The sequence below is a fragment of the Choristoneura fumiferana genome, chromosome 2 (assembly GCF_025370935.1).
Source record: "Choristoneura fumiferana chromosome 2, NRCan_CFum_1, whole genome shotgun sequence".
NCBI lineage: Eukaryota > Metazoa > Arthropoda > Insecta > Lepidoptera > Tortricidae > Choristoneura > Choristoneura fumiferana.
In genome coordinates this window covers 16,679,875-16,693,972 of record NC_133473.1, presented here as the reverse complement: position 1 = coordinate 16,693,972, position 14,098 = coordinate 16,679,875, and the positions used below count along the sequence as shown (strand labels likewise).

Sequence of the window (14,098 nt, the reverse complement as noted above, 5' to 3'; positions counted from 1 at the left end):
TCGTGACAAAGTAGAGTAGCATAACAAAAAGATATTAAAAATTTAAGAAAGTTGTATGTCACGAAATGGTCCCAAATCAGCAAAATGTTTCTTTTGTAACAATATGGGTATCAAATGAAAGCTACAGATGTAATGAATAATGTTTTGCCATTGTATTTTGTCGGATAAGTTCGTGTTTCTCTTGCTTTTTTATCTAGCTTACTGAAGTTTATTGAAGAAGGTAAATTTGGTAAAAATTGGTGTGACGTACTTGGGCCATTCTCTTAAAAGTTGTACCCCTAACTTTTTCTCTGGGATTTTGAAATGTTTATGTTACATCTACTCAGAATCACGAGTACTATCGATTTTAATAGGTGAAAAAAAGTGTCCTAAAATTTTGTTTTCCATTCCATTATCTTTTCCATATATACTTGTATGAGAGTAACGGAACGGTAGTACAAAAAATATATGCAAATTTTGGGACACTTTTTTTCACCTATTAAATCGATAGTACCTACTCGTGATTCTGAGTGGAAGTACGAAATTTATGCGAAGTAAACTTGTGTATAGGAATACCTATAGTAGCGTTCTCATGGGATGCGAGAGTTTCTCTCCACGATTCTGGAACGTTAGAGTCTAATCCAATCGTTTCAAATTGGCTTATAAATAGCTACAGTTTCCTATGTAAGTAAATTAAACAATACGTTTATTAATTTATTTCAGAGATTTCGGAAACAGGTCGAACGGTGTCGATAAATTTGCTGCGAGGAAGTTTTCGGGGGCAAACAATAATCGATCTAGCTTGGTCCTATCATTGGGTATCCGCGTGATTTAGATGTTTAATCCAAGCGATGCCCAGGTACTGTATTAACCTCTGCACCCCCAGAGTCATCTATCGTGACAGCCAATGGAATGCCTCACACGCCACGGTCATCTATACATGACCAACATTCAACTCGAAATTAATCCTGCAATGGAATTAAAAATCAAGTTGATTTGTTGCTGGTTTTCTGTGGCGTACAGAGCAAGTCACTTCGTTTGTTTTGTGGCGGTGAAGAGGTTTAAAAGAAAGAAAACGTGTTGAGTTTATATTTTACTAGCCTTTTCCTGAGACTTTGCCTGCGAATAATTCGTTTATTGCGCGCCCTCGGGAACAAATCTCTTCTATCATTTATTTATTTAAATGAAATAATTACACAGCATTACAGACAAGCCAAAGCACTGTGAAATTCATAAAATATTAACAAGCACAACATATGGCACATGGCACAAAGATAACAGAATTCATGATAGTCTTTTAATATTATCGTGTCTGCAAAATTTTATGGCAATCCGCTCAGTAGTTAAGGCAAAACAGCGGAACAAAAAACAAGCATTCATGCATTATAAACAACCCACAGAAATTGTTTTTTTTCTTCTTTAATTGTATACTTTAGTTTTATAGTATTTTATTTGTTTAATTAATAATATAATAATAATAATAAAATTTAATTATTTTATTAAAAAAAAAATACTTTTTGCCAAGTTTCTTGCACGCTTCTTTTTGGCAATGATGGTCTTTCCGAAAGCGCTGGTAGTTTAAAAAATGACGTGTAAAAGTGCCCATTGCGGCCTATTTACTGAATAAATGATTTGAATTTGATTTCTGTTTTAAGTCGTACAAATAAAAGAAGAAAACAAACTCTCCTTTTATTTACGTTTTTTTTTCCATTCATTAAATTCTATAAAGTATGCTCTTCTTAATAAACAAGGATTAATTTATATTGTAAATCTTCGACTAACTGGGACCAAATGCCCTACATTTTCCGTTATGGCTTAAAACTTGTTGGCTTAATCGCTGGCAGGTTAAAATGCAAGTTGAATTTTCGCTGAAGTTGGTCTAATCAGAGCTTAGGGTGTTCAAAAGCCGTGCAGCACCGATAACTTCGAAGCGTAACGGTGTTGTTGTGACCGCTAGTCGAACTTTTGGCGGTTCGAATGCCTTCCAACGGGATTGTTTTCTTTGCAAACTACCTTCAGTTTGCGGGAAGTTGGTTTGGTGAAATTTTATCCACTAATTATGGCTAGTGGGAAGTGCTTTTGTATTACAGCAAAATTATGAGTAGCGAAATTTTGAACTAACAGGGTTTGCTGGAATTATTTACATTTATTTACTTACATAAAAAATCGATCGATGCAGGCCACTTTTAACCGAAGCAGAGGGATACCTCCTTATGGGGAGACTTATGCTTAACAGTGGACGTCTTATGGTTGATAAATATTCCTAAAGTTAGCTTTATATTGTTAGTCTACATATAATCTTTATTTTTTGTAACATTTTCACGGGCTAAGTTAAACAGATCCTCGTAACAAATGGTTATTCATCTCTCCATTCCAGGATTCGAAGCCTACAGTGTAAACAAAATATACTTTAAAAATATATGGCATCGTAAACAGGAGTGTTTCTAATTGGAAAAACAACAGTAAAGTTGAAAGATCATCAAGTTTATAGGAGAGTGAACATAAAAATGCAACGTTGGCGGCCTCGGCACGTGTCATAAAGTGCATTGAGTGGCTACTGCGATATAAAAGCCGAAGCTGAGAGCCCGCGGTTATTATGCTGTGAGAAATTGCGTCAGCTGAAGTTAAGAAATTGGCCAATTAAACCTTGCAAAGTTTGATGGGAAATTTCTTTAATAAGCTTTTACTTGATAACGTTGAGAGATTGAATACAGTTAAAGTGTAAAGTTTAGGTCTCAATCAAAGAAATTGTTTTTCGAAGGGAATCGTTTAACTCTTGTTTCAGAAATAAGTGTTATGGTTTTTGAGCGTAAATGCGTCAATGCCAGGATCGATTACTTCACGAAGTGGCCGATTATTTCATCAAATTGTTGTTGGTATTTTCATTGAATATCCATATAAAACTAACCAAATCGTTTCAGCGGGCGGTAGCGCTAATCCACGTTTGGCTCAATCATTAATGATAGATTTAGTTCATGGGGCCGGCACAGTGGCGTGAAAATGATTCGTTTCATTCAGCGTACCATCAGCCAAATATGTGGTCTACCACCCTTAGGTTGATAATCGTTTGCATGTCATAAAACAATAATGCCAATAGACGTATCTGTCAACTTGAAAGTTCGACTTTAGCGACATAAGCATTTGATAGGAACTTGTTTAAAAATTGATAGACCACTTAGTTGGCTGATGGTACATCAACTTTGACTGAGTAAGATCTCGCATCTCATCTACATCTACAGTATTCAGTATTATGTTTCTTGGAATTGACCCGATATATTCGGCAAAAACATGTTTCGGCATATACGATTAACATTCTAATAGCCTGTCAGCTGCCAAAATAAAGAGTTGAAACTGGAATAATGTGCGTGAATTTTCGTGGATAAACGTTCTCCACAACAGAAGGTACTTAATCATACACATGTCATTTGAATAAGTTGACATTTAACGTAGAGTCCATGTGGGCGGCTATACATAAACAATTATTCAAGAACCCTTTGGCATTTCCGTATCCCGTTGCAAAATAGATCAATAACACGTCTTGTTTTCGTATTTATTAGTAATGCAAATATTCAGACCAAACACAAGTATACACAGAATTCTGCGAACTATAAAGTGCGAACGGGTAAAGCCCCATGTTCCCTGTACATGACCATCTTACATAACCAGGATTGGTTAGCTCCTGGCGCTTCGCCGGCCGCTGCCGCTGCCGCGACGCGTTCAATTTGCTTGTGGTCGCTATTGTACCTATTTATCACTCCTACCTTCGCTCGTCATCGTAGGGCACTCCCAGTAGTTCCTCTACTTTGTTTCTTTCCATACTAATAATTCTTCTTTTTTATACTGACAAAGGAACTACTGCGAATAATCTGTCGTAGGTATGAAACATTTGGCAGTAAAAGTGACCAATATTACCGTACCGAAATCTCTTTGAACTAGGAAATATTTGGCTTTTCCAGTGCTCGTTATGTGAGATGGTTATGTAAGGGGAGCAAGGTGGTAAAACTATGCCTCGCTTCGTGTGCATCTCAAATAGTTAGGTTGGCGATGTTTGGTTGCACTTGTAAGCCTGCAACTAGATGTACCGCGAAGCGTAGTATTACTTTTCCGTCTCACTTTGCCGTAAGCAAAACATTTTTTTTTTTACTTTTAGTCTTAGTTAGCACCTTCATGGTGATTGACATCTTCCCTTACTGTTAAAACTTAGGCTGATCTAACAATTAAATTAAATAAAAGTGATCGATAATTGAGATAATGGTTTGCCCTAATTACATTCAGAACGTATTTTTTTAGTTAAAATAGCTATATTTGTAAGATTACAAATACAATAAGGTAAACGTACAAATGCTTGTCACTTGACTGTCCCAATTGTTGACATCTTTAATTTTATGTCATTAGCGATAGAGGTGACATTGACACTAGCGTGTAGAGCACTGGGACTTTTACTTACCTACAAAATTGAGCATAATTATAATATATATAATGATATCTTTGCTGTTTACCACAGTAAAGGTCGAATAAAACAATCACAAATTACCAGTTAGTTAGTTTGTAATAAAAATTGTCGTTTTTCATTTCAATTTTCTTCTTCTCTTTTAAAATATGGCTTTTCTGTCCTAATTAATAGGACAAAGTAAACTCTCTTTGAGAGGGTCGTTGTACGGTGGTTGTAGTTTTTGCAACTTGATAGTAAAATTCCAGAAACCACGTGGAGACAACTTGCGCATTAAAAAATGTCAGACACGAGAGCAATATAAAATTTTGTGATCACTGTTCACTGTTAAGGTTAATCGCCGCATAACACTATCAAAATTATACTTCACCTAGCAAAGGAACAGAAATAGCAAAATTAGACATTGTCTACATCCGCCATATTCGAATGCTACAAATCCCTACAAATCGAATCCCCCATTTCAATTTTGTAATTCCATTTCGCAGTCTGAAATGTATTTTAATTTTTCAGCGTATCGTGATTTTTTTTATCAAAATATGTTCCTAGCAGCATTTTTCTGTATATATGAAACAAAACAGCTTTAACAGTACAGTAATTGTTTATATGTAAAAGTAATAAAAACGGTGGCAGCTTCATTGCTTGCGTGAATTGGTACTCTATTTAAATTTAAGAAATAAACATCAAAACAGTTGAATATCAATAAAGTTTAATATTGTACCGATCTCCCGAGGCTTCGTTAGGGTTAAAGCACACCGAAACCCCATTAGTGGCATCGAGTTGCCGCTAGATGACTCCTCAGCCGTAACATAGGGCACGAATTACCCGGTAACCCGAGTAGATAACGGATATCTTGTATTTCTTTATGTTGGGATTTTCCTGATGCTTCCTTTGTTTATGTACTTGGAACACCATTTGATAGAAGCTCTGCCGGTATTGTTTGGAAAAAATTTAGACGACTGCGTCATTTACGTCCTGTTTTTTTTCCGAAGACGATGAAGAATCTTTCCATCGTCTTCGTTTGTCATTGTCATGGTTTAGGTTTCAAGAATAAATTGATGAATGGCTCCACAGCCAGTACTATTATAGTGTTAATGATTTTTTGGATTTTACAAAGTTTAATATTTAAATACCTGTTTGTTTAGCGCTAATCCGAATTTTAATATTGGACACCTTTGTGCTAGGTATGACGCACGGCGGCTTTTTTGACTGACTATATTTACTATTGCATTTGCCTGATCTTTTTTACTCGCATACACACATGTATATATGTATGTGTATATGAGATTTTGTGACTTTCTTGCAATTTATTAACATCATATGTATGTTTTCTGAGCAAATAAATATTTATTTATTTTTTCTTATCTGACATAAACAACTCCGCTGTGGCAGGTATTACCTACTGCAGGTGACTGAATTTTTTTTTCATTGTAACATCAATATCTTAACTTTACTCTATGTACATTATTTTCTAGCGAAATTTAAATAGCTTTCGCTTATTCATCATCATCATCTCAGCCGAAAGATGTCCACTGCTGGACATAGGCCTCCCCCAAGGCTCTACACTCAGACCGATCTTGTGCCTCCCGCTGATTCCTCACTCTAAAATTAAATTTGCATGTTCTATTTTTATATTTGCTGAAGAACACTTAAAAAACTTACGAGAACGTCGTTAAAAATTGAAGTAAGTACTACTTACATTTAATACATATGTATGAAGACAGTAAAACTTTTTATACAGTGTCGCAAGTATCGAACTTTAATCGTGCTAGGTATCAGATACCGCGGCTGTGAAATGTAAAATACAGCTCAAAACCATCTCACATTTAAAAATATATTATATTTTTCCATCGCATTTAATTTTTTGCACTTTAAACTCAGCTTCGCTAGGTTTTATCTTGAATTCCGCCTGGTTGAAAGTTAAACCTTTTAAAAACCACTTGTCAATGTAAATCGCGGAAAATATCTCACTGCATTGTTTCGGAAAGACTCGTAATGTTGAATTCCAATGCGAATATTGACCAAACAGCTCATAGCATTAATACACGACTGCCCAAAAAAGGTGCAGGTATTGTTTTTATTTGTAGATAATATAGCTTGTAGTTGGTTGTAGAGAATCAGGGAGGCTCAGCCGTCATTTGTTTCGACGTGCGATGCATAAATATTGCAATGAATTTCAGACTCTGTATCAATTCAGAATGCAAATAACGTTTGTGAAAAATAATGTATACAACCATTTTTGCTAATTGCTATTTTTAGGGTTCCGTAGCTAAAATGGCAAAAATCGAACCCTTATAGTTTCGCCATGTCTGTCGGTCTGTCCGTCTGCGGCTTTTCTGAGAAACTATCAAAAGCAACTATGCAACTATTACTTCATTTTATCGTAATGACTACGGAACCCTATCTTGGGCGTGTCTGATACGCTCTTGACCGGTTTTTGTTGACTGTGCTTGCATTGTCATTCAAGTTACATATCTGTACCGAATTTCATGTCAATTAGATCACTATGCATGATTTGACCAAAAAAACATACCAACAAACATTACAAGTGCAATGAACGGTTGTGAAAATTCAACGTCTAATGTTCGACTCTGGAACAGTAGCGTGGGTGAAACGTGCCCGTAACAACTCAGCTTTCCGATGAGTGACCTTCAAAGCCCAAACATAAAGTAAATATTTAACCAGGACCACGATAATTCCGCACATAATATTTTCAACTAACTTTCCAAATACAAACAGAAAAATTTAAATGAAACTCCATATTTCACGCCACCAATGACAGTTTCTGGTGTGTCATGAGAGGAATACGAGTACCAATGATGTAGGTACTATGGAGCGAAACTTTTGGCCTTTGTAAGAAAAAAACTCTCAGTATATTCAAGGATAATCCACACCCGCAGAAGGATAAGCCTTTCTTCTTAGCGCTCTGTATTGCGTTTGGCCCTTTTTGGCCGGTCTAGACGTATGTCATAAGAGGTCCGCCAACTTCGGTAATCCTGCAAAGTTCGTTCCAATGTGTCCAATCCGAGTGTCCCAAATAAGATAGCTCCGAATGACTTAGATACGGCGTAGTAGAATACATACACCAATCCAACAATCCGCAACTTAAAAAGTAGAGAATGTTAGCAATATTATCCACCTGCAATTTATTTGCAGAATGTTCGTTCAATGTGATGAAGTCAAAATGTTCAAACGTACTCATAAGTTCGAGTAGTACCATAAAATAATAGTTGAAATTTCTAGCAATACAATCACGCGCACGGTGTTTGTTTAGGTTACTAAAAAAAAAAAAAAAATGTTTTTCCCGATCCGTTTAAATTGTAACTTACTCATTTCCATAACCACAAATAAAATACAATATATTTTCACGCGTAACATTACATGTAATGTAATTTTAAGTTATTAATATAATGTCTGAAAATCTATCGAACATGTAGGTAGTTATTTAAGGTAGAATGTATAACAACAAGTTTTACTCTACCAAGCTGGATAATTAGTTAAGAACTAGGACACGGTCTTTACTTATGTTTTTGTCAAATAAGTAAGTAATAATAACCTTTTGCCAATAATTTTAAACTTTAGTCATAATTCATTTACTAGGTGGTACTGACTCTCACACCCAACAAGAACTATTTAATTAACATAACATTTGACAAAACTGCTACATGAATTCCCTTATCGTCGATTTTACCATTTACAGTTCTACAGGGTGTTCTAGAGATCACTTGTTTGTACTTACCGCCTCGGTGTGTATCGGGTGCACGGCAAACAAGATGGCGGCGACGAAACTAGCGAACTCCGGCAGGAACATTGCGCACACCCTGCAACAACACAACTGGGTCACTGGCTGAATAATATCATGCCATTAAGTAGTTTGGCTTAAAGACAAAGTCATCAGTGCGGTGTTATGGTGCAGTGGTCAGACCATTGTTATGAGTTAGGTACTTGGAAGGGATACGGATACAGTACTCGTATCATAATAGCCCGTCGTGCGACCAACGACTTTTTTTGGGTAATTTTGGATTTCATTGGAAAATCATGAGTCCGAAGATATATTCAATTCATTGGCAGCTGATCTTATTTTTGCTAAAGCCTGTAGGTAGATTGTACAACAAGAGCATAAAACGAGCGATTTTACCCAAGAAGTTCATATAGCCACCCGAGCCGGTACAGCGAGGGTGGATAGACACGTCAAGGGGAAAATGGGTTTAATGCTCGAGTTTTACACTCTGCTTTTCACTTCGATTGCGAGGAAATGAAATAGCAACAGTGGAAACAATTATTTTTAATGCATTATTATATAATTCAATTTTTTTTATTCTATTGATTTATTTTGATTGATTTTTAATTTTATATAAATTGAAAATTATTAAAAAAATACGTAGAAACTTTTTGTTTGTGGCTGTCGACACCCGATTTCCTTGGCCTTAGACGAAGATTTTATTTTATGCACTAGAGCATAAAAAGTCATTTTATGTCGCCTAGGTACAGCATAAACACGAACTTTACGAGCATGAGAAGTGAAAAGTGTATTGGTAGGTATTTAAAATAAATCATGGGTTTGAACTTGACAGATCTTTAACAACCGGTCCATTCGTATGCAAAGGGTTCCGTACACCATTGTCATTAGTTATATAAACAACATAAAAAAATAGTTTCTCAAATGAAGATTCTCTTAAATTTTTAACTTTATTTTTTGTTCTTATCGAGCGGTCATTGAAGGTTCACAGTTCACACTAAAAATTGCCTTCCAAAACGGTTTTAAAAACAATTTGAATTTTGAATACAGTTGACTTTTCCAATTTACTTAATTTTAATTATAAGAAGAGAATGACATTCTCAGATTATGCCTGAACTGATGACGTCATAGGTTGTTAAAGCAAAATGTATTTTTTCCCTGACTCGACAAATGAAATGCAAAAATGCTGGCAGTTAAAAATGAGCGGTTTTGCATACGGCGTATACTCGTGACCGTCCAAATTACAATCTGCGAGTTTTTAAAATATTTAATTTGAAATACAGTAAATAATTCGGGAAACGGTGAGCTTTTTTTAACTCGGTTGTTTTTAAATTCATCATCATCATCATCATCATCGGCCTATCTTAGTCCACTGCTGGACATAGGCCTCTCCATTTGCACGCCACTGAGCACGATCCTCGGCCAGTCTCATCCAGTTCTTGCCAGCTAACCTGCGAAGATCATCGCTCCACCTAGTCTGATTGGGTTTTAAATTAATAATTCAAGTATTATTCAAGTTGAGATATAATTCGTTAGTGACCGTATATTATGTAGCAGGATGACAATGCAAGTATATTATGTTGTTTGGACGACCGGATGGCCAAGTGGTTACAGAACCTGACTACGTAGCTTGAGATCCCGGGTTCTCGGGTCTTGGATGTTTAATATGTATTTATCTATATTAATATTATAAATGCGAAATGTGTTTGTGTATTTGTATGTCTGTCCGTCTTTCAAGTCGAAACGGAGCATCGAATCAACGTGATTTTTGGCATAGAGATAGTTTTTTTTAGGCCAGTGAGTGACATAGGCTACTTTTTGTCCCGAAAAAATGCACAGTTCCCGAGGGAACGGCGTTTGATAACCAAATTCCACGCGGGCGAAGCCGTGGGCAAAAGCTAGTACGATATATATATTAGGTATAAATGCGAAAATGTGTGTTTGTATGTTGTCCGTCTTTCACGTCGAAAAGGAGCGTCGGATCGACGTGATTTTTGGCATAGAGATAGTTTATGGGCCATAAAGTGACATAGGCTACTTTTTATCCAGGAAAAATGCCCAGATCCCGAGGGAACAGCTCGCGATAACCGAATTCCAAAAGCTAGTTTATCTATATAAGTCTGTTTACAAGCTTTGCTTAGTTTCAGACTAGGTCAATTGGTGTCAAGTGTCCTGGTTTTTATCTAGTATTTATCCATCCCCACACGGCCCATAAGGACCAGGAAGATGAAGGGAAGTTTCTTTAATAAAAAGATTTTCTGCGACTTTGCAAAAATTTGGCTCTACGTAAAAATTACGTAAAACGACTGTTATTCCTCTTTTTGCTTCCAATTTAACTATTGGCTTTTCTAAAAAAATATTATGCTCAATTTGAATAGATACCTTCTATAAAACCATAAAGTCTTGTTTTTTCAATACCTACTACATTTTACATTATATTTGTTGACTGTACTTGTTTTTTTTTATTCGTCTGGATAGCAAACGAGCAAGTGGGTCTCCTGATGGTAAGAGATCACCACCGCCCATAAACATCTGCAACACCAGGGGTGGGTTGCCAACCTGGAGGCCTAAGATGGAATACCTTAAGTGCCAGTAATTTCACCGGCGTCTTACCCTCCACGCCGAAACACAACAGTGCAAGCACTGCTGCTTCACGGCAGGATTAGCGAGCAAGATGGTGGTAGCAATCCGGGCGGACCTTGCGCAAGGTCCTAACACCTGCAAAAATTTGTCGTCCAATCTACGAAATCATAATGAATATCAACTTGCAAGATTTGATGCAAACATACTAAAAAACAAAACATAGCCGGTTAAAAAAGCGTGTAATAAAACCGTTGTTTTCTAAACAGCCAGGAACTATGCCAGGTCAGCCGCGGCTGAATGTGCAAAGTTTGCAACTTCATTAGCACGCACGCCGCGAATGAGTGGCACTGCAGGGCTACTACGAAACTCGAAACTAGAAGTTCGTGTCGTGCGGTCTCTCTGACACTTATACTATTTAATACGAGAGCGAGAGGGACGGTACGATACGAACTTCGAGTTTCGAGTTTCGTAGTAGCCCTGCTGTTTCGTAAATGAATAGTTTTTAATACGCGAATTTATGTCGTGAATTGTGCCTCCTAGACATTTATGACTACGGTATAAAACGGATGAGAAAAGGACATAAAATTCTACATACGAAGTTGTTGCCATTGGGTTTCAAGCTGGTTGATTGTTTGAGTATTATCAAACATGTGACAGTCACCAGCACACCAATATTTGACACAACAGAGCGTGCATTAATGAGGACTAAAAGACAGGCGAAATATCGCAAGATGACGTTAGCATCGCGAGGGGTCTTGCTTGCAATTGGCTAATAACTAAATGAGCCAATGAGGGTTATCGCGTATGAATTCGCCGCAAGAGGCGCTAGTGTAGCGTGAGGTCTCCGAAATGTCAAATCTTATAGTTTTTGGTTGAGCTACGCGGGTTTATTTATAATTAGAATAAATTTGTAAATATTTTGCATTACCGGGCAATGAATGTCTGTGTTTTGAGACAGTTTTGTCTTTCGGAAACTTTTGTCCTCCCTTTTTTCCGAACAAAACGGGACTACGCAACACTGTGGTTGCTCGATATTTTTATGGTACGGTTTTAAGGTGTATTAAATATGTTTTTAATCTAAACTTTGTTTTCACGCCTGTAATAACAGACTGAAAACCTCACGCAACAGTGGCGCCATCTAGAAAGACAGAAAACGATAGCCCTCAAGCAAAATCGTAACGTCAAAAAAACCTCACGATACTAAGTAATACCGTCTAGCAATATTTCGCCTGTATTTTAGACGTCATTATCTGATACGATTCTATAACTCGGGCCAGTAGGAGAGGGAGGTGTCAGATATTTTTCCATACTTCGCTGTGGCAGATATTAATGCAGATGACTGTACAAACACCATCTCAATGTAATCAACTTCACAGGAATGTTGTAATTATAAAATAACCCCAACATAACCAATCTGTAGATTAACTATAACAGATAACAGCTTCACTGAAATTGCGTTATATCAAACAAACCAATATATATTTTAATCATAGTCAAAATACCATAAACGGGACTTATCACGCTATTTTTACACGAGTAATATTTACCTCGACGTTTCGGCAACTAAAAATAGCGTGATAAGTCCCGTTTATGGTATTTTGACTATGAGTGAGAATCACGAAAGTTTAAAACGTTATATTTTAATCAATTGTGTACATTAATTTCGCAGATAAATGAATGATGATGATCTAGGTCATTTAATGTCTATCATGCGCACGCAAGCACTATTTTTTCTATCAATCTTTACTATCATAGAAAAAGATGGGGAATGCGATTGTCATTACAAGCGCCATAGACAATATTGTGCCTGAGGCTCTTTTATCTATCTATGTCACACACTGAATCACATTTGCTTACACCATTTTCTGTTAAACGGTAAAGGGTGAGGGTAGAAAGGGACAATGAATTCGATCGCTACGACAATGCAGCCTTTGACAAATTTGAATATTAATTTAGTTGTGATAGAGATATCGCGAATTATATTTATTCTACGAGTACGTAGCTTTTAACAATGTCTGAATGAAGAGAAGTACAAGCTGCGAAGTAAAATGGGCGCTAGCTTGCTTGAATAATAAATTTAGCGAATTAGTATGCCTGATCGGTGGGCTACTTATAAACTCTTAATGGCAAAGTTATGTTACGTTACTTAGTATACGGCTTTATCCCTACTTATACAAATTTGCAAAGTTTTTAATTACATGAACGTATATTTGTTTCTTGTTGAATCTGCTTCGAGTTTGTTTTATCTTCTCACTTGGGATTAACAATGTTAATTGAAAGTTATCTTTTGCTATTATGTGACGAGTTTGAGATATAGTACCTTTCTAATGTGTTTAGAGGCAGCTTTTAGGCGTAGTTTACCGTGGGGGGGATTTGGATTTGACGATGTTTTTGAGGACTACAATATTAAAGAACTTGAGTACCTTCGTACTTGAGTGAAGTGAAAAAAACTTCGTTTTTCGAACTGTATCACTTCTATGGTATAATTTCCTTTATATTTACATTACAGAGGCACTAAGGCTATGGTGAATAATGATTTTGTTTCTATTATTTCATTAATGTTTTCAACTAATTTTCGCATCATTGCTCGCCAAGTTTGTATCCTCAGAACTGTATTATCTATGTAGTAATTTAAATTCCAGTAAAACAGTTTTGACAATCACATCTATACCTATTACTACAATTCTTCGCGCAGCAATCACGACATGTGAACCTCGCTTTATTCTTCCATTACAAAATTCTATACTTTTAATTCCTATAATCTACTTTACCCCCGCGTATCACTACAAACATTTAAAACACGTACCCAAGGTTACCGTTTCAAAAGACAACTTAAACCTACCTGACATTACATACGTATTAACCAATACCTATGTATACTTGGTTTGGATAGGTATGTAGCTAAATGTAAACAAAACAACGTCAGTTTTTGTCTTAAATTATCTAAACATTTACATTTCTGTATTGAAATACACTAGTCTAGTTTGTATTACAATGATAGGTAAGTAAAATGTTTAAAATCCTTGAATATACCAAATATGGTGAAGTCAAAGTCAAAGTCAAAATATCTTTATTCAATTAAGGCTATAACAAGCACTTATGAATGTCAAAAAAAATCTACCACCGGTTCGGAAAAACCTATGCTGAGAAGAATCCGGCAAGAAACTCAACGAGGTATATATATATTTTTAAAACAGATTTACAATATTATTAAATGATATGTATACATCACAAGTATTTAACTTTGTTTGGTAGCTTCAGTTTGTTTACATTTAGTTAAATACCCATCCAAACCAAGTATACGTGTATAACGCTATAGGTACAATATAGTCTAGGCATGCATGTAACAC

At 36.1% G+C, this 14,098-nt stretch overlaps 1 protein-coding gene across 1 annotated transcript in view; it reads right to left on the bottom strand.

Annotated features, from left to right (window-relative positions):
- Window positions 1-14,098, bottom strand: part of Tmtc3 (Transmembrane O-mannosyltransferase targeting cadherins 3) — a 151,998-nt gene that overhangs the window by 15,540 nt on the left and 122,360 nt on the right. The window contains exon 3 of the mRNA XM_074110756.1: window positions 8,166-8,247. Within this exon, the coding sequence (XP_073966857.1) occupies window positions 8,166-8,247 (82 nt within the window). The remainder of the gene's footprint in view (window positions 1-8,165; window positions 8,248-14,098) is intronic.